The sequence below is a fragment of the Molothrus aeneus genome, chromosome 9 (assembly GCF_037042795.1).
Source record: "Molothrus aeneus isolate 106 chromosome 9, BPBGC_Maene_1.0, whole genome shotgun sequence".
In the NCBI taxonomy this organism is placed as follows: domain Eukaryota; kingdom Metazoa; phylum Chordata; class Aves; order Passeriformes; family Icteridae; genus Molothrus; species Molothrus aeneus.
The window spans coordinates 10,157,572-10,176,986 of record NC_089654.1 but is presented as its reverse complement, the minus strand read 5'-3'; the positions used below and the strand labels follow the sequence as shown (position 1 = coordinate 10,176,986).

General features: G+C 49.7%; 1 protein-coding gene across 3 annotated transcripts in view; it reads left to right on the top strand.

Moving 5' to 3' along the window:
- Nucleotides 1-19,415, top strand: part of RNF220 (ring finger protein 220) — a 216,580-nt gene that overhangs the window by 135,250 nt on the left and 61,915 nt on the right. For all 3 annotated transcript variants that reach the window (XM_066555595.1, XM_066555596.1, XM_066555597.1), the window contains one exon: nucleotides 12,754-12,799. In XM_066555595.1, coding sequence (XP_066411692.1) covers nucleotides 12,754-12,799 — 46 coding nt within the window. The remainder of the gene's footprint in view (nucleotides 1-12,753; nucleotides 12,800-19,415) is intronic.

The window sequence follows — 19,415 nt, the reverse complement described above, 5'->3', positions numbered from 1 at the left end:
AATAAAAGTCAGCAGCCTTGGGAAAGAGCGTGTTTATTTCAATTATTAATGAATTCTCTGGTCATTAAAAGGTGAGGAAAGGAATCAAACTGCCTACTAGAAGCAAAGTTACATCAGCAGGTGGTAGGAGAGGAGGGACAGTGTGTGTGTGTGTGTGTGTGTGTGCCAGGGTGAGGGCTGCACGTGGCTGTGCACAGTGTGGAGGATGCAGAATCCATCCCTGCTTGGCTTGGATCTTCTTGGATTCAATGATAGCTGTTGCAGATGGAGGGAGCAGGAGAGAGCTTTAGTTAGAAAAAGAGAGACCTCCCAGAATGGATCTGGGTTGAGATATCCCAAATTCGGCACCTGCACCCTCAGGCTGACACCCACAGTCCCTGTGTGTTGCACAGGAAGATAGGGAAGGGGGAAGCAGGGAACAGGCAGCCCATTTATCCCCCGTGACACCCAGTCCCCTTGCAAGAGTAATTTATGGTGTAATTTGGGCCGCATCCAACTTAATAAAGGGCCACTGCAAATTAGTGAACAGGTTTAAATGAACAGAAGCAATTAGTGCTCGGAGGAGCCCATCAAAGAAGTTGGGCCAATATCAGAGTGAAACTGAAACTGCAAGCCAGGAGCAGAGGCTGGCTGGCGTGAAGTGGTGATGGGAAGGTGGCGTTTAATGGGAAAGGAAAGGAAACCCTAAATCATAAAGCGTGACAAGGGCCATTGTGGGCCAGCTGACAAATGAAAAAGAATGGCATTATTCCTTTAAATAACAGCAGCAGTTAGAGAGGAGACAGCTCTCCCTGGCTTGCCCTCGCTTCCCTGGCCTGCTCCACTCGGCCACGCAGGCGGCGAGGAAGAATTGGAGGTCTTTATTAATTATTAAATAACGACTCCCTCCGCAGTGTGATAGATAACGTTCAATCTAGGCGATGGATTCAGGCAATGGAGGCTAATCTGTAACACAGCAGCTCCCCATAGGGAAGGGCTCTCCCAGTCCTGGAGGAAACCGAGGCAGGGACCAGGGCAGCAGCAGGCAGGAAAGGGCAGGAATCGTGGGCAGGATTTGCAGTGGGGTGTGATGGGGTTAAGTCCCCTGCACTGCCCACCTCCAGCAGGCAGCTCGCTCCAGTGGGTTGCTCCGTTTCCCATTCCCCCACCTTTCCTGCCTGGAGAAGCCAGGAGCAAGAACACATCAACAAGAGAAGAGAGAAACTAATAATGATCTCAAATAACCCAATAAACATAAAAATAAAATGTAGGCCTATAAACGCGACGGGCACTGGCAGCCCTGGCCGCTCCCTGCCAATACTGACTTGTTACTGAAATGGCCGAGCAGCTGTTACTTATCAGTCTGATGGGGAGAAGCAAACCAGGGGGCTGCTTTCCAAGGGCTTTTTTTTTTTTCTAATTTAAAGAGGATGCAGCCAATCATGGCTTGTGATGTTAAGTTTTAATAAACCTTAATGATTTGCAACAAAATCATAGATTTCCTGTGCTTGGGGTTAGGAAGTCAGATCCCCTCCTGCCCACTGAGCTTGCAGCACTGGAGGCCTGGTGGGCACTGGATCAACTCTGGAAAAGGGATTTCTCCAGGAGCTTCTAGGGGCTGAGATACAAGGAAGCTGTAGGCACCACCTGGATGATGCTACCCATGTCCCAGATCACTGCAAGCAACTCACCCACTCCAATGGATCCCTTTCTCATCTGGTGGAAATGGGGTTTGCTATCCCTCAGAGACAGGGACAGTGCTTTTTCCCTCCATGGGCAGTACTGGTGTGACCATCCTGGCCTCAGGACAGGGACATCTCAAGGTCAACCCAGCTTGAGCATCTTGCAGCAAGGCAGGAGGAGCCATGCTGGCAACAGGGCAGCACCCACCCATGCCTCAGCAGTCCTGTGCATGTACCAGGGACTAAACCCAGCTTTTCGACCAGTGATGAACATCACTCAGGAGGATCCAACCCTGGTGCAGGGTCCAGCTTTCCCTTGAAAAAGCTACCTTGAGTGGGAATGAGGTACCTGGGTTTCTAGCTCTGCTGCTTTCTTGGTGTGTCCAGTCTCCCAAAGCCTAGGAAGAGACCTGCTTGTGCTCACCCCACAGCTCCTCCACGCTGTGTGGGTCCGACCGAGCCTTGTGCACAGCTCCACGCAGCGAAGCAGGGCTCTCTGAATGCAAATTTCATTTCTGAGCCACTGGCGCTGTTTCAAGAGCCGGCAGCCTCCGAGCCCTTTTTGGTGTTACATATGTAACAGCCTCATTGAACTTGACATGTCAAATTCAGGCCATTTGTGCAAAATCTCCCTTTAATAATACCGTTTCATTTCGCTCAAATGAGACTTGAATGCATGTAAAATGGAAAAGGATATTTAAGCGCTAACATTAGGCAGATGTCTTGCCAGAGGCCGATTGAATATATGAGATTTTGAAGTGCTTAACACGTTTTCGGTGCTCCCTCTTAGAATATGTCACCTGGCTTTCTTTTTTCTCCCCCTCTTTCCCTCCCCACCTGCCCCCCCTTTAAGTGAAGGGTATAAATTGAAAGAAAACAAAACTACAAGCCTTGGTTTTATGGGGTTTAACTCTTGCCAGGCAAGACTGTTGGTATTCCTCCTCCAAAGAGAAATTGCCTTGGAGCTCACCTTTGCAGAGCACAGGCTCAAAGTAGCAGAGAGTGGGAGGCGGGTGAGGGGTGGCCCCATGATGCAGGGCAGAAGGGATGCTCTCCTTGCTGTGTCTGTGTAGTCAGAGAGCAAAAGGTGCCCATCTGAGCAGCTAAGTGCCCCCCAAGGTAAAAATAAGAAATAATAACAGTGACCGTTTGTGCGTGTCTATGCCCTGTGCCTCAGCCAGGCTGGTCAACACAGAATACATGAATATTCCTGTATTCTTTTGTGTGCATGAAGCTGATCTGGATGTGAGTCTCCCATCCTCACTCAGTATATATTCACTTGTTTTACACCTCATCTATGTTAAAGGCAAAGCACACTGAAATGTGAGACTCTTTCTGGAGCTATCAGTGGCCCCAGCTCCAAGCTTCAGCTGCTGCTCTGGCTGCAGCTGCATTTCCCCAGCCTAGAACTACCTAGGCAGTGCAGGTGGGCACTCTAGAGCATTCTAGAGCTGCACCCAGGGGTGTCCCTCAGGACACACACACACATCCCTGTGTGCATTGCTGTGTGTCACCCTGCAGGTAAATACTCTGAGCAGAGGTGGCAGTGGGCAGCAGGACCCTTCATCCCTGCCTGCTTTCCCCAGGCAGTGACTGCAGAGCACTGCTGATGGAGGGGAGGCTGGGTGGAGAAGGGCAGGTCTGGGGCTCTGGTTTGAGTTCAGGGTGGGAGGAAAGATGAATTTGAGGGTAGAAGTAAAAAAAGAAGTAAGAGCTATAGAGCCAGCCTCAGCTGATGCTCCACAATGATTCTTTCAAGAGTTTGGGGAAGAGACATTTATTGGCCATTTTAAAAACCTTAAGAAGTCACATTACAAATAATACAGTTGCTGAGTTCAGCAGTTTGAAGGTTGGGAATGTGCCTTTGGATGCAGTGTTTTTAATAGCATAACAGTCTGTTCTTGAATATTCAATGCTCTTTTAAAAAATATTTGGCAGGGGGTGTTTTTGTTTCACCGTGTGACAGCTGACAGATTTCCTCCTGCATTAGCAGCAGCAAGCCTATGCTTCAGAGCTGGGATTTCACCTCCCCAAAAAATGGATGAGGTGTATCAATGTAGCTGAGGAGTGATCCAGAGGGTGGAGCACTGAGGGCGATGATGTTCTCAAAGTGCCCCATGGCTGTGCAAACTCTTCCCTCATTCACTTTTCTTTCTTTTTTCCTTTGCAATCAGTACTGATTATTCTGAGCATTTTTGTATTACAAAGCCTGTGCCCACCTGTTGGCTGCTCCCAGCCCGGGCCATCAGCTCTCATTGCTCCTTGCCATTCTGCTGGGGGTGTGGGGACACATCCCTGCACATCCAGCATCTCAGGAGCTACTGATTTCCCCTAATGACCTTTCTGCGTGTCCAGGAATAATTCCTCTTCTGCTTCTGTGATTACGAAGCATTTCCCAGAGCACAGAGGGCACCGGGGTCTCGCACCTTGGTGCAGATGCAAAGTGCTGCAGGCTGTTTTCTGTGACCTCAAAGATGCTGTCACAAAGAACCAAATAGTGTCAGGCAAAGGAGGGCAGAGTAAGATGTAGCGGGAATGCCTGCATCAAAGAGGGTGAAGTGCCCAGATGGGGGATTTAGCTTGACTTTTGGAGCTAGCTTTGATTCATGTCAGAGGAAAAGAGCCAACCCCAGGACTATGGTGCTCCAGCTCCTGTAGCAGTATTCAGTGCACCTCTGCCCAGGCTTAAATCTTCCTTTGGGTTCCATCTGAAGCTTCCTCTCCCTTGTTTGCACACATGCACTTTTCCTCTCACTGTTCTTAATCCTCTCTTCTTTTGTAGCCAGGGTAGAAGCAGAAAGTGCTTCCTCAGTTCCTGGCACTGCACAGAGCATCCTCACCCTGCTGTGAGGAGCTTCAGCTCCAGGTTTCTTTATGTAGAGAGGCACAGTAGTGGCTCTTCTCAGGGGACAGAGGCAGCTCTGGGTCCAGTGGGATAAGAAACAAGGAGGAAACTAGCAAGATAGCTGAAACACAAAGGCTGTGGGAAATAAACTGGTCACAAGGCAAGATGACTGTTCTTGAGAGATGTCTCCAGACTTATGGAAATGCATCCTGCTTTTCACATATTTCACAGGGTGCTTTCCCAGTGTTTCATGGTCTTTCTGATTAAAGTCATCCCATGCTAGCCCCTCAGACTCTGCACTGGAGGCTCCTGCTAATAGACAGGTTGGCAAGCACATCATCCCTGTGTGCCCAAATGACAGGGGCTTCGTCTGTTGCTCCTGGTCACAATAAGGACCCAGAGCAGGTTATAAGATGTGGCTCACAGCCCTCTCCTGCTCAGGGAACCCTCTGTTCAAATACAGCTGCTCCTTTCCTTGCACTGCCCCAGAGCAGTATTAGTTTCATTTCTGTGGGATCTGCCAAGCACTGTGCTGTCCCAAAGGACCTTTGGAGGACCTTCCCAGGGCCAGCGTGGGCGGCTGCTGGGGAAGGGTGAGTGGCCGTGCTGCCAGGCCCTGCAGGATAAATAGGGTGTGTAAAACCCGAATTAGCTCTGTTGTCATGTGTCACATCAGGGTCATGGCTCTCGCCTCAGATCTCCTTGATTTATGCCTGGGGACTTCAACTTGATGACCAGGTACTTCCCAGACTTCTTGTGCAGCAGATGCTGCAGGTCCCCCAGCCTCTCAATGAGAGAGGTTAGAAATTTTGAGTGAAGGGTTTTTTCCAGTGCCCTGTTGATGATTCCCTTCCTTGCGTGCAGTGGACACCTGCGGGCTCTCCAGAGAGAGGAAGGAGCCCTGACCAACAAGTGAGATTGCAAGCAGGCATTGCAACCTCCTGCTCCTCAACTTACCCCGTCTCTTTCTTCCTTCTTTTTTCCTCTTCTTTTTCCACCTTTTTCTTTTCTTTTCTTTTCTTTTCTTTTCTTTTCTTTTCTTTTCTTTTCTTTTCTTTTCTTTTCTTTTCTTTTCTTTTCTTTTCTTTTCTTTTCTTTTCTTTTCTTTTCTTTTCTTTTCTTTTCTTTTCTTTTTTTTCTTCCCTTTCTCCCCCTCTTCTTCCCCCTCCCTCCATCTCTCCCCACCCCCCAGTATCAAGGCGACATCTCCAAGCCAAGTACTTTTAATTTCGCCCGTGGCCCTTGCTGACACGGTGGATATGCACAGCAAGTTAAATTCCCGCCTGATCAATAAAGCAGAAGCAGTGTGTCCGACTGGTCGATATTTTTTTATCTGTCTTCAGCCCAGTCCTGCTGATGACAGCCCCCTGCGCTTCAGCAAAGGCACTCAAGGGCATCGGGCTTTGGCAACACAGCTCTTTTTTTTTATTTAAATTTTAAAAAAACCCAGATGCCTACAGAAAAAAAAAAAAGTTCATGGAGTTTGGCCTTTGCTTAATAACGTTTTATGATTTATCTTAATTTTTAATTGAAAAAAATTTGCGAATTAATTGATTTCTGGGACTTGCCAATTAACATTGTAATTGGGTGCATGATAAATTTCAAGGGAGCATCATTTTTCTCCCTCTCCCCCTTGTCACGGAGAAGGGGAACTGCCAGGGCAGCTGCTTCCTATCCATACGACCCCCGCTCTTTCCCGAGGTGCTGCTGCCCTCCTCCCCCCTTGCTACTGTATCTTAAAGAAGGAACAAGAAAGCTAATAAAGTCGTGTTATTAGAGTCTCGCCAGAGGTGACCCCTCGAGGCATAAATCCAGGCCGGGGAGATGCTGGGGACAGGTACTATTAAGTGCCTGAGCGTGCTTTGCAGGTGGGACTGGGCGCCTCTCCTGCAGCACCCTCTCCCTGGCTGTGCGCTCCCAGCGCTCCCAGGGCTTTCCCAAAGGGCTGTGTTATCCCCCAAGGTGTTCAACCAAGCAGTTAATTGCGTGTGATGTCTCCTCAGTGCTCCTCCTGGGTGTGAGACCTCCATGATTGCCCTGCAGCCGGTGTTCACCAGCAAAACCAGGCTGCGGGGACAGGCTGGTGTTTGGGAGCTGCCCTAGGGACACAGAACGGGTTTTCACATCCTGTTCTGCCCTGATTCCCTCGGGGAGAGAGTCCTGCCCCATGGCAGCAGTGGGGCATCCCATGCCACCCACAGCAGAGGTGTTCAGCACAGAACCTCAGCCCTGGAGTCAGGGGTGTCCAGTTTCATTTTCCATTTTTTTACAGATGCATCTCCAGCTGGGTGGTATCACCTGAAGATTTCTCCAGCAGTTTGACTCCTGTCCAATTTAAATTAGATTTGTCTGGAAGTGTCAACTTCTTGATGATCCCCAAGCAGGGCCAGGACCACCTGTCACCACAAGGCAGCTAACAGGGTCACATCCCTGTGTGGGGTGCAGAGAAGTGGGTGAGCTGGCGGCTACCAAAATATGAGTGAGGACACAGTGTGGGGTTGGGGCAGTGAGAATGAGGTGCCCTGGGGCACTGAGACAGAGCATGAAACTACCAAGTAAATTGAAGCGTGCTTTGTGTCTCTAGTGCTTCTCCCACCCACTCCACATGCTGGTATGGATCACCTCACACAGTCACCTCAGGTGTCCCATGCATCCTGTAAACCCAGTGAACTTGGATGGGGCTCCATTGTGCCACCCTGGTGCTCCTGCTGCACCCCAGTCTGGGCAGGAGTGAAGGATGCCAGCCAAGGTGGAGGGTCCCAGGTTCCCTGGCAAAGCCACAGCTCTTCCCACCAGCCAGGACTTCAGAAAGGCCAGGAGCAGCCCAGCTCCAGGTCTGCCAGTATTGATGGTGAATGGAGAGATGTGGGAATGGAGAGAAATTTATGAGGAGAGGAGTCTGTTTATTATCTAGCCAATGTGGTGCTGCTGATACCATGGATTTATCCTCTTTCATTCCTCCTCTGATTTGTGTCCCTGCCCCTCACTGTGGCAGATTAATCATGGATAGAAAGGGAAGACAGACCCTCCAGCTTCCTCCTGTGCATTTAGAGGGTGGCAATGACAGCACCTGGACCCTTCACCCATGGCTTTTCCTACAGAGAGAGCACAAGCCAGGCAGCTGCCTGCCCTGCTTAGAGATGCCCTGTTCCTCTCCTCCAGGGCAGACCCCAGGGAAGGCAGAGGCTGCTGCCCATAATCTGTAGGTGAGAAGCATTTCTCATGGGTCAGAGCTTCCAGGGTAGCACAGCAAGTGAAAAAAAAAGTGTGGGTCATGTTTTCCCTTGCTCATGCAGTGCCCTAAAAGGGCTATGAAAACTCCTTCAGACCTGTGGTACCTGCAGTCCATTCCCTGACTCCAGGATATGGATTTGAAGGCTGAGGTTTGGAACTCTGGAGGGCAAAGCCTCCCTCTGAGAGCTGCTGACTCTCAGGGCAGCAGGAGGCCTGGGAAGGGGTGTGTGGAAACCCAAGGGTGAGAAATAAATCTCAGGTCAGTTATTTGCCCTGGGGCAATGCATGTCTTCTGCAGAGCCTCTTCTGAACTGCCACATGAGCTGAGAATAATTAAACAGTCATTACAGCCATGGTAGCAAAAAGCCCCCCAAATCAATCTAATGCATGACCTTTCCCTCCAATTTTCCTTTTTATTTTTCCAGCCACCTCCTTTTCAAATAGTGGGAGAGAAATGAAACTACCCCCCAGCCACGGTCTCCTGTTTGGCCCTGCACACATGGACCATCACATCCTCACCCAGAAATCTGTTATCCACTCTGAGTGGGGACATGGGGTACCAGAGGTTGATAAAGGAAAATCCAGCAGGGCAGAAAGAGTTGGGGATGTGAATAGGACAGAGCAAATAGGGGATTTCAGCGTGGTCAGGTCATGCCACAGTGTTTTATGATTCTGCTGCATTTCATCTCTTTGGGGAAGGTGGGTGACTGCCCTGTGGGTCAGATTTGTCACAACTGACTGTGTTGGTCACTGAGGTCTCACAAATACTGACAGGGAGAGCATGTGGGAAGCACATCTGGCACTGTAGGAGCAGAACATTTCTAGCCCTGACTTCAGCCTCTTTGGCAATTTTTTTGCATCACTCAGCCCCTTTTCCTATCATGGGATGCAGATGGCACTGGGGGAGCCACAGCAGGGTAAAAACCCCAGTGTGCTTCCTGTGATGGCACAGACCTCACCTGGCCATGCCGAGAGCTGTCACCTGCAGCTAGGTATAAAATCAAACTCCCATTTCCTTATTTAAGCATCAAGTGACACTTCCACTTATTTAAACTGGCATTCACAAAAATCCAATTCCCTCTCTACCCAGCGACTGCTCCATTACAGCTGCAGTTCCATCCCTGGCTCTGCCAGAGGCTTTCTCTGCTGCTGGGGCTCCCATCCCAAGGCTGCATGTTCAAGCCATGAGTCCTACAGCTAAAAATAAATTGTTTCCAATTGTTTTTTGGTTGGTGGTTTGTGGGGTTTTCTTTGTTGGTTGTTTGTTTGGCTTTTGGGGTTTTTTTTTTTTTTGGGAAATACATCCATTGGCTGCAGCCTGTAGAAATTTTTGGTTTTGCAGGATCTTGTGGGAGCTACACAGGCTGATGCCTGTCAAACAGGGGGCTGCTGAGAAGGGGTTCTATGGAAGAGTGGCAGAGCTGGAAGACTCCAGCTGCATGTCAGCAGCTCTCTTACCTGCTCCTTACTGGTTCAGTGTCCTTCAGGGATAAGCAGGAGCAACTGCAGCTGCCCCAGCTCAGGGAACTTAACCTTCAGCTAATGACCTGATTTTTCCCTGTGGGAAGAAGCAGCAGCTTCCATTCATGGGGGTGATAAGAGACCATTCCTTGTGTATTGCTTTTTATTTCCCATGGGAAGCACACCCCAAAATCCAGGACTATAACAAAGTAAATAGGCTTGAAAGTAATTTTGTGCAATAGCAACCATGGCAGGGGTAGAGGAAACCCCAAGACTGTGGATAAGGAGGGCACATACTTGGCTTGCTGAGCTGCCCTTTGGGAAATCATGACAGAAGCATTGGGCCTGAACAGCCCCTTGAAGCTCACTCAGGGACACGCCGGGGAATTCCCAGTTGCACCTGGGGATGCTCCTAACCAAATGTGTGTGCCTAGCATTAAAGGATATCTGCATGTCTCTGGTGTAGCCTGAGTTCTGCTTTCACTGTGAAGAGCCTTGCTGAGAGGAAAGGCTCCTCTTAAAGCTGACGGTTCCTAATCTAAAGGAACAGTGTGCCCTGGATCACAGAGGCTGCCAAAACCACTGGGTCTTCCCAGGGTGTTCCTTGCTCTTCTTTGGTACTTTGGAGAGGTTGCCTAAAAGGTAAAGAAGTTGTTTTGCTCTAATGAACTAGATAAACAATTCCCCAAATAGATTAAAACTAACTGTAACTTAGAAAAGCGGGTAGTAATTATATTTTATTAGCTAGCAAAACACCATTTTTTTATTTCGTAAGATAATTCTGTGTAAATCACCTTAATTAGAAGTGTCAGATGAGCCCGTGAATATCGTACTTAGTAACTAATTTCCTATGTACAGGTTATAATTTAAAACACATGGATCACTCGCTGAGTGGAAATATGCTAGCCATGAAATAATGTGGGGAGTGTTGGGGTTATTACTATGTAAATGTGTAATCATTTCAGACCACTGCAGCCTGGCTGGGTGATTAAAGAGAATCCCAAGGTCTCCAAAGATTGTGCTGTCTGCAAGGGCCTAGAGCAAAAAAACTTTAAAAGGCACCGAAAAGTGTTTGAACTTTAAAGGTCTTGATTTCCCTTTTACCATTTTTAATTTGTCTGCGGTGTTTATGGAGGGGAAGGTTTCTCTTTGCTGACAGCCTTTCGATCCTGATCCAGCTGCCAGCATTCTTAAGAGGTGCAGGGGGCTGCAGCCCTTGTAATTCAGGGGCCTCTTTAGTGGGATCGGGAAAAACACGCTTAAATTGCAAGGTCTGGGTGCTTGGATGACCTGGATTTATGCCTGTTCCTAACCCATCTCTGGATATTAAAAAAAAACAAATTTCAAACTCTTAGGAGTGATAGAGTAGAGCTACATTGCAAGAAAGGAGGTGAGTATTAATAATCCTCCAGATGAAGAATAAAATAAAGTCTGCCAAGTTATCTAAACCAGTCCCTTCCTTATCGGTCCCAACAGCAGAGGCTTGATCTTTTGGCTGATCAGAGAGACTCTCATTCTGAAAACTTCAGTTTCCTGGCCCTAACACCATTTCTAGGAGGAATTAATTATATTCTTCCTCTTTCCCTTGAAAACAAATAATTTTAAACACCTTTAACAAGAAAAGGGAGGAAATGGGTTTGTTTTTTTAACAAGGCATTTGGATTAGAAAAAGAAAAAAAAAGTTGTTTCACACTTCACGTGATTGAGAAATTCAGGGTAGCGCTGGAGGTAGGGAGGGGATGGAAATCTTTCCCACCATGCTTGTTCTTGCACAGGCTTGAGGAGGTGCCAGGGCTGTGTCTCAGTGGGCAGCAGGAACTAATTCTACTCTGTGACACCTCCTGAGGGTAGAGAGAGCAGAGCTGGGGGACAGGACACAGGGGGCATGCTGTACCCCTGGTGAGCATCCCACAGCGCATTCCCTCAGGGAAGTGGGGCTGTGTGAGAGGTGATGCCCCAGCCCATCCATCCGTGGTCTCCAGGAACCATAGCTGGGAGCGGAGCTGTGGCACTGGGAGTGACCTGATGGCAGTGCATAACTGAGTGTTTCCACCATTTCAGGGCAGGGGGCAAAAGGCAGTGACACTGGGAGAGGAGGGGGGCCATAGCCTCAGGAGAAAACACCTTCCTCCATCCCTGCTCATTTCATAACACCCAGCCATCTGCCAAATCAAGGCAGATTAAAGCCAGCCAAATTCAATTTTTCCCTGCTGGCACTGCAGCTCGGCATCTGGGGCTAAAGTGTCCCCGACAAAGCGAACATGACAGGCACATTGCTTTTTTGTCACATCTAGTACCGTGTTGATCTTCTAAAAGTCTCATAAAAATTTATTGATGTCTCCCATATTGCTGTGATTGAGAAGAAAGGAGCGCGGGTGTGCGGAGCCGGGCGCGCGCGCGCGGGCGAGCGTGTGTGCGTGTGTATATTAATGTTTCTGAAGTAGATCTGATTTGATATGTCTTGTTCTATTGTCAGCATCTGTTTAGCGAGGCTTTTTAATACTTTCTGGCTGCCGATCACTCATCCTTAGCCTGGGATGCAGGCTTGCATACAAATTTTGTTATTAAACACAATTCCATTCCCCCCCTTTACCCAGCCCCTGCCTCCCCCCACTGCCCTCCCCCCTCCACCCACCCACCCACCCATCCATCATCTCCCCGGGGCTATGGGGAGCTGGGAGCCAGCCACCCCACCAGTGTGTGCTTACAAGCACAGGCACTGGGCTTGGCAACATATTTCAAGAGCCTTTTGCCTGCTGCAGGTGCTTTGCATTGACAAATCGAATCATGGGGAAATAATTTATTTCCTAATGCTGTTTGCAGCATGTTAGCAGGAGAATTTACATGAGAGAGATTACTTTAATAACCAAAAAATTACAGTGCAGGCCTCCCCGCCATGTCGGCTTTGATATGTAATTGTTTCAAGTTTAACCTGTCTGGAGGGGGGAAGGTGTTATTAAATCTATAGCATCTCCCGCTGGTGAGGGCAGGCGAGGAGGAGCACCGGGTAGGGACCTCCTTCCCTGCTAAATGGAGAGCAAGCTGAATTAACAAATCACTCCAGCCTCCAGCAGAGCTGCTGCTTCCCCGGTGTGCCTGGAGCTGAGGAAATCTTTTTTTCCCTTGCTCTTATACCGATTTCATCTCCTTCTCTTTCCTATTCTCCTTTTTTCATTGTGCCTGACCCTTCACAGGGCTCACCACCTCTGCTGCCATCTCCCTGGCTTTCTTCCTTATGCCCCTGCAGACTTGCTCTCTGCTTTTCCTAGTGCTGGGAGAGGAGCTTTGCAAGCCCCAGGCAGGGGGAGAGTTGGTGTTTGACGCATGTGGCTGGTTTGGGGACTTCCACTCGTATGACCACTTTGTTACAGCTGGAGAAATAGTTGGCACTGCCCTCCTCCCCATGTCCCTCCAGGCAGGGTGAGGAGGCTCTTGTTGGTCCAGGGAAGAGGAACAATGTGCTTTGCTATTTGACCTCATGAGATCTCTCGAAGCACTCTCCTCCTTGCCTGCCAGTTTTGTGACTGACCTCGTTCTCTTCTCTCTTGGCAGCAAGAGCTCCATCCTGAAGGATGCCATGGCAGCAGGCACCCCCAAGGTAAGTGAGCAAACCTCAGCATATTTTCCCTGTCCCCCAAGGGATGCTCTTTTCACCCCTTTACCTTCCCAGCCCACTCCCTGTCCTGCTACTTGATGTGTCCCAGGGAGGTGCCACACTTTGGGGGCTGGTGGCACTGGGGAAAGCTGCTGTCCCCACTCAGCCACTGGGCTGGAGCAGCCAAGTCCCTGCACAGGGCCCTGCATTCCTTGTGCAGCCAAGAACGGAGGAGCTGAAGGAGCTGCTGGGCTCTGGGACTCCAGATTGTGTCTAATGACAGCTAATGAAAGCTGATCACACACAGCCTGAGCTCAGCCTGGGAAATCACGTGTGGGAGTTCCTGGAGGCAGAGCCATATGCCAGTTTTGGAAGGGGAGAGGGAGCCTGCCTCAAGGAAGTGAAGCACACCCAAGGAGGAGACCAAATCACTAAAAGACCCCATCTTAGTCTCAACCCCCTCCCCAGGACCCAGTTCCCATCCCCTTGGCTCACAATGCAGAAATATAAAACTCACAGAGCATCATGGCATCACTGCAAAGGGCATAATTTACTGATTTGCTGTCAGCTGGACTTCATATGGCACAGGGGTGGGAAAGACCAGAGCTTGGGCAGGTGAGCAGGAGGCAGGGAGCACTGTAGGGCATTGCACAGCCTCTGAAAATCATGCTGTCTTCTCCAAGATGGGCAAAGGCAAGTGCCCCAGGTTTTCCTACACTTCTGATGACACAGTTCAAGTGAGGGAGGCTCCTGGCTTCCAGACAAGTGCAGGGCATCTCTCACTGGAGATGTCTTCATGCTTGTTTTGTTAGAATTAACTTCCAGTCTCATTCCCCATTGGTTTTTCTGGAAGCTTATGGTGATTTTTTTGGCATGTGATGTCAGAAGCAAAGACTGACATTTCAGTTCTAGATTTTCTCCTTGGGGCTGGGTGTCTTGCCAAATCCATCAACACCTTGTCTGCCCCACCAAGGGAGAGGCCTGGGAGCCCCTGTGCTGACCTGAGCTCCTGAGAGGTAGGGATGACTCCCAAATAACTCAAACAATTTCCCAAATCGTTCAAGGGAAAAAAGAAATTGCAATGATGCTCCATAATGCTCCAGACCTTTGTCTCCTGCATGACCATACTTTCCTCCTGTGCCCTGGAGCAAAGTATAGTCATGCAGGAGAGTGGAGACCTGACTCTTTCTCCCACAAAAACATGCAGAGCAGAGAGGAATTCCCAAAGCCACCACTGCTGATAATCCACAGAGTGTGAGGCTGCCTTGGGATGTCTTGAAGGAAATGGAAAGGGCACCAGCAAAATGAAAGCCTCTGGGCTGCAATCTTCCCATTCCCTCCCCATGAGGACTCTGTGTAGGTAACTCAGCAGTCCCAAACACATCTCCTGTTAGGGAGAAGGACGGCTAGAAAGACAGATTAGCTGTTTGGAGGCAAACACAGTGAGTGACTGACAGAGACCAGATAAAGAAGAAGGTCCATCTCACGGCAGGGCCAGGCTTTTGAAGTTTCCATTGACAAAGAATCCCATTTGCCTTGAGCAAGGGGATTAAACTGGGACTGGAGCGTCGTTCTATGTAAAAGAGATCAATCGTCCCCTGTCACCACATGGATCTTTTCCCTTTGCCCGTCACGTCTGGGACTAAGAACATTAACTTCAAGAAGCCGGGAGAGCGGGGAGGGAGAGGGTGAAATCAGGAAATCTTTCATTCCCTTCTCAGAGAGCTTGAAAGCTTCTCAGCCCAGGAGGATTCATTATTTCTATGTGGCTTTTGCTGGGAGACAAGTCCTGTGTGGCATGGGAAGGCACAGTGCTGTCACCTTCACCTGAGATTGGTATTAAAGGCCCCTTTGTAACCAGGTGGGATTGAGGAGGAGGGTGGTGGGGAGATGAAGGCTGCTCCTTTCCTTTGTGCCCACTGAATGTTTGCAACATGGGGTATGAATAGCCCATCAGGTTATGAAGTCCCTCTGATACAGTCCCAGGCAGAGGGACGGGGTACAGAGCCCTGGAGTGGGCTGGCAGTCCATGTCCAGGCACCCAGGCATCACTGGAGGTTTGGCAGGCACCTCCAGGGAAGATCTGTACCACTCTGAACTGGTGGAAGGGGACTGCTGCAAGGTTTCCTGGCCAGTCCTTTTCCTGCTGCCAGCAAAAAGGCCAGCAGCTCCAGCAGCTCAGCAATGGGAGAAGGGGCTGCACCTCCCCATCCCTGAGGAGCATCCAATGGCAAAACAAACAAGGGCAGGCTGGTTTCACTCAGGGACGTGGAAACTGGAATGGCTGCAGGCTGGTAGTTATTTCTATGGTCACCAGTGGCTCTAACTCCACTTTAGGGCTCATTTAGGGCCTTTGCCCATAGCATCACTACCATTGCCACTTCTGTGCTGGCCTGAGGCTCTTCCTGTGGGGCAGCTGGACCTGGGGATTTAATCCTCTCATGCTCTGTGGCCTAGCTCTGCTCCCACTTCTTCCCCACAGTTGCCCCAGCAAACATCTCTCTGGGCAATAAAAGCCCAGATGTGAATGCATGTCCCTCTCTCACTGCTCCCCTGCCCCTGAAGAGCTGTCACTCACTGCACTGGGTCAATTTTCATGGCAATATGTCAAAGAAAATCCAATCACTCAGCATGGGATGTGATGAATGCAGGATTATTGTATCAGATTCTTCTATTATCAGAGCTGACTGAGGCAGTGACAGCCCAGCAAGGGCTGCAAGCTGGGGCTCCAGGCAGCACCACTGCTTGGCGCCTGGGCTCCCTCTCTGCAAAGGGCAGCACTGAGCACCACAGATCCTGATCAGTGTTCAGGATCCTCATCTGCCCTTCGAGACCAAGCCTAATAGATGGTGATACACCAGTGGGGACAAAGCACTTGGACAAGCAGACGGCGCCCCAAAGGTCCCTTTCTGAAGGTCTGTCCAAGCCAGCCATGCCCCAGACCTCTGTGAGGCCTGAGCTTCCCTGTAGCACTCTCCAGCATGGCCAGAGCCTGGGTCTCAGGCAGAGCAAGCAGCAGGAATGTCTCACAGAGGCATATGGAGTACACCAAACTCCATTTGGACTGGTGGCTGTCCAGGAGTCTGTACACAGCTATCAGCACTGAGAGGTTCCCTTGGGTATCCTCCCCAGACTTCAGGCTCTCCCCTTGCCTTTCTCCCCTTGCTTCGACTGCCTCTTGCAAGGCAGGAGAGGAGCACATATTGGGTTGAACCCATGTTGGTGAAGTGTAAATCCAACTGTTCCCACAGTTCCTTGAGCAGCTGGTGCTAACTGGAGAGTCAGCATCCCCAGATCCTTCTTGCTACCTAAGAGCACTTCACTACTGCCTGTATCTCAGGGTATTAGCTGCAGACTGTTACCTGTCACCTAACAGGTAAACTTATATCCCCTGTGGAAGAGCTGGTACTGATCACTGAAGGGGAAGAGACTGGGTTCGTGAAACATCCCAACTCTTGTGGTGGGTTCAGCATTCGTTTTCCACTGCTAATACATGGTTGCAAATCGCCTTTTCCACTCCCAGTCCTGGCTGTGCTCTTGCTGCACACACTGACATGAGTGGCCACGAGCAAAATCCATCCCATGCCCCCAGCAGATGCCTGTGGCTGGTTTGTTTAGGTGTGCACCCAGCTCCACAGAGGGTGCCCTCAGGCAGGCAGCCAGCACTCTGCTCCCAGACCTCCGGCAGAGCTGGGAACCCAGCCACAGGGCCAGAGCTCTTTGCTTCCCCCATCCACCCCCGTGATTTTACAGCTTCATCGAGCAGTTTGAGAGAGAATTACAACATCAAGTGGGAAATTTGACCACTAAAGCCCTCCAAGGAAAAAGAGCTTTGAAGCAAGTGAGATTTGGAGCCTTAAACCTTGACAGAATGTCTGTATTTAGCCCTTCCCAGCTGCCTCACTTGAGATGAAATTTCTAGCACAATCATTTAACTTCTTCATATCATGTCCATGGTGGTAGGAATGGGGGACGGGTGTCAGTGCCCTGGGGTTTTAACTCCTTCTCTTGTGTCACTGACAGAGTGGGAGGTTGGCAAAGTCATTCCCCTATCTGTGCTCCCTCCCCCTGTAACTGTGATTTACAAGGAAAGATTTAAAAGCTAAATCTGAGTATTGTGGCAAAGCTATTGCCAATCTGGGGACATGAGAACGGCCCACAGATATGTGAGGGAGAGGAAATTACGTAGGATGAGTGTTAGTTGGCTTTGCTTCCTGCAGTTTGGGTGATGAATACCAGAATCACTCCAAAACCAAGTATCTGCCAGGTTTTATTCCATAAAACAAATTGCCCTATGACCAAAAAAAGCCACTCACTCCCCTTAGGCCAAACAGCTGTACCCTCCTGTCAGACCAGGGGAAACCACTGCATTTGGCAGAAGGAGCAGAGAGGGGCAGACCTGGGCCAGACCTCTTTCCTCCTCCATCTCCAGAGTGCTGATGGGCAGTTCTGCTGAAAGGGGCCCCTTTTCCCTCCATGTAGCTGGTGTCTCTTCCAAGAGGATGCAGAGCTCCATTACGATCCCAGGTGTCACTGTAACATGCACAGAAATTAATTAGTAGCTCACATTTCTGTAAGCTTATTCTGCTTGGGAACTACCGGAATTTTTCAGTGAAGGCCAGAAGATGCTGATACCATTATTTCTATTTGCCATTCACACACTTCTCACATTTAAGCCTTTCATCCCCAGCTCCATCCCACCTTTATCTCTGCCAGCTAAAAGCCACTAGATAATTTTACCTCTAACTTTTCCCGGGAGCAAATGTGGACCCTCCAAAAGCTTCTAGGAAACTCAGCTCTAATAGTAGCATCTTTGTGTCGGGTATCCTCCATCAATAACATAAAAAACGGCTAGCAGAGTTAAGGGGGGAAATCACAGCAAGGCCTGGTATCACTTATTGCTTTCAGGTTACAGTTCCCAAGTGATAACAGCTATTAGCAACACTTTGACGTCTTCCCTACCGTGGAGGGGAGGGCAGGAGACAGAAAACATGTCAAGCCATCACCTCCATGTTAAGTGATAAGTACCTATTTAGACGGCAGAGTTAAGGCTGAATGCATCAAGCAGGGAACACTTTGTGCCAAAAAAAATAAAAAAAAAAAAAAAAAAAGAAAAAAAAAAAGAAAAAAATTAAAAGGCCATATAGATACATAAAAAGCAGGGTTAGGGTATTTGTTCTGCTGACAGCAGCTGTGATGGATTGTTTAAGAAAAATAGACTCCTTATGTTTTTCCAGGGCTCTCAGAAAGAGGAGTCCAGCACTTTAATACTCTCAAATGACTGGCCTTGAGAGGCAGCAGAATGTCAGAGCCGTGGGCTGGGCTGTCCCGACGCTGACACCTGCCCCGGCTGCCGGCGAGAGGCCGCGCTTCGGGCTGGGGGCGGCGTGTGCCGGCAATTTCCATCCATTTCCCGGCGCTGGCGGCTGCTCCCTGACCCCCGGCCCTCTCCGTGCTGCCCGGGGCCCACGCCTGGAGGTCAGGAGCCGCTGGTGGGCTGGCAAGGGTGTCCTTGGCGACATTGCCTCAGTACTGCCCGCGGCTCCTGCGGCCCGGCAGGGAGGAGCAGGCCTGGGGATCGATGGCCTGCCATCACAGCAGCTGGCATACGGGCTGCAGGATGCACATTTGATTCATTCCAAACCTGCCCCCGTGTTTATTTATGTAAACTCGGTGTTGCTCCTCGTTTGGGTGAGCTGCTGAAGGGTTCCCAGCTGATCTCTGCAGGATTGCAGGTCCATGGAGCATGTCAGGAGCAACCAAGGGGAGCCTTGCAGTGTGAGCGAGGCTGATGTGCCCTCGGGATCTGGGGACATCCAGACACATCTCTTCTCCATGACACATCCAGACACATCTCCGTGGCACATCCAGACACATCTCTTCTCTGTAGCACATCCAGACACATCTCTCATTTGGGCACATCCAGACACATCTCTGATTTGGGCACATCCAGACATGTCTCTGATCCATGGCACAGCACAGCTGGGCTCCAAGGGGCAGGAAGGAATCACTGAGCAGGGCCATGGCTGCCCAGGATGGCAGGAGGGGCAGGAGGAAGGAGGGAGTACAGGGCTTGGACAAGATTGATGGCCTCGTTGCCATTAAGAAAAAAATTAGCCGGTGGCGGCTATCATATTAAAGGGTGAAGAAGCCGTGAATTATTTTCTTAAAGATCTTATCACTTACAATGATAATTTTACCTTCCAAAAGGCCACTTTTAATGAGGCAAGGCAGGCAAAAAGTCATGATTTAATGCCAGATTTTTTTTTTTCAAACACATTTTACTGCTTTTTTGTCCATGTTTAAAAAGCGCCGGTGACCTTTTTTTATTTAGCTTGCCCCAGGTGTAATGCTCAGTCTGATCCTCTCAGGGTTTATAACCTCCACAGAGAGTGCCTCTACCCAGTGGAGAGATGATTTAAAGGGGAGGGAGAAATATGAAGCTGCACCACCACTCACACACAGCCCTTGCTCCAGCTTTGATGGTGTGAGTTGTGGAGGGGAGACCAGGGAGGAAGGAGGGTCCTTTCCCCCCAGTATCCTCACTCAGACACACTCTGAAGGGCAGCTGGCATGTACTGGCAGCCAGGCATGGATGAGCTAGCTGGTGGCCTTAACC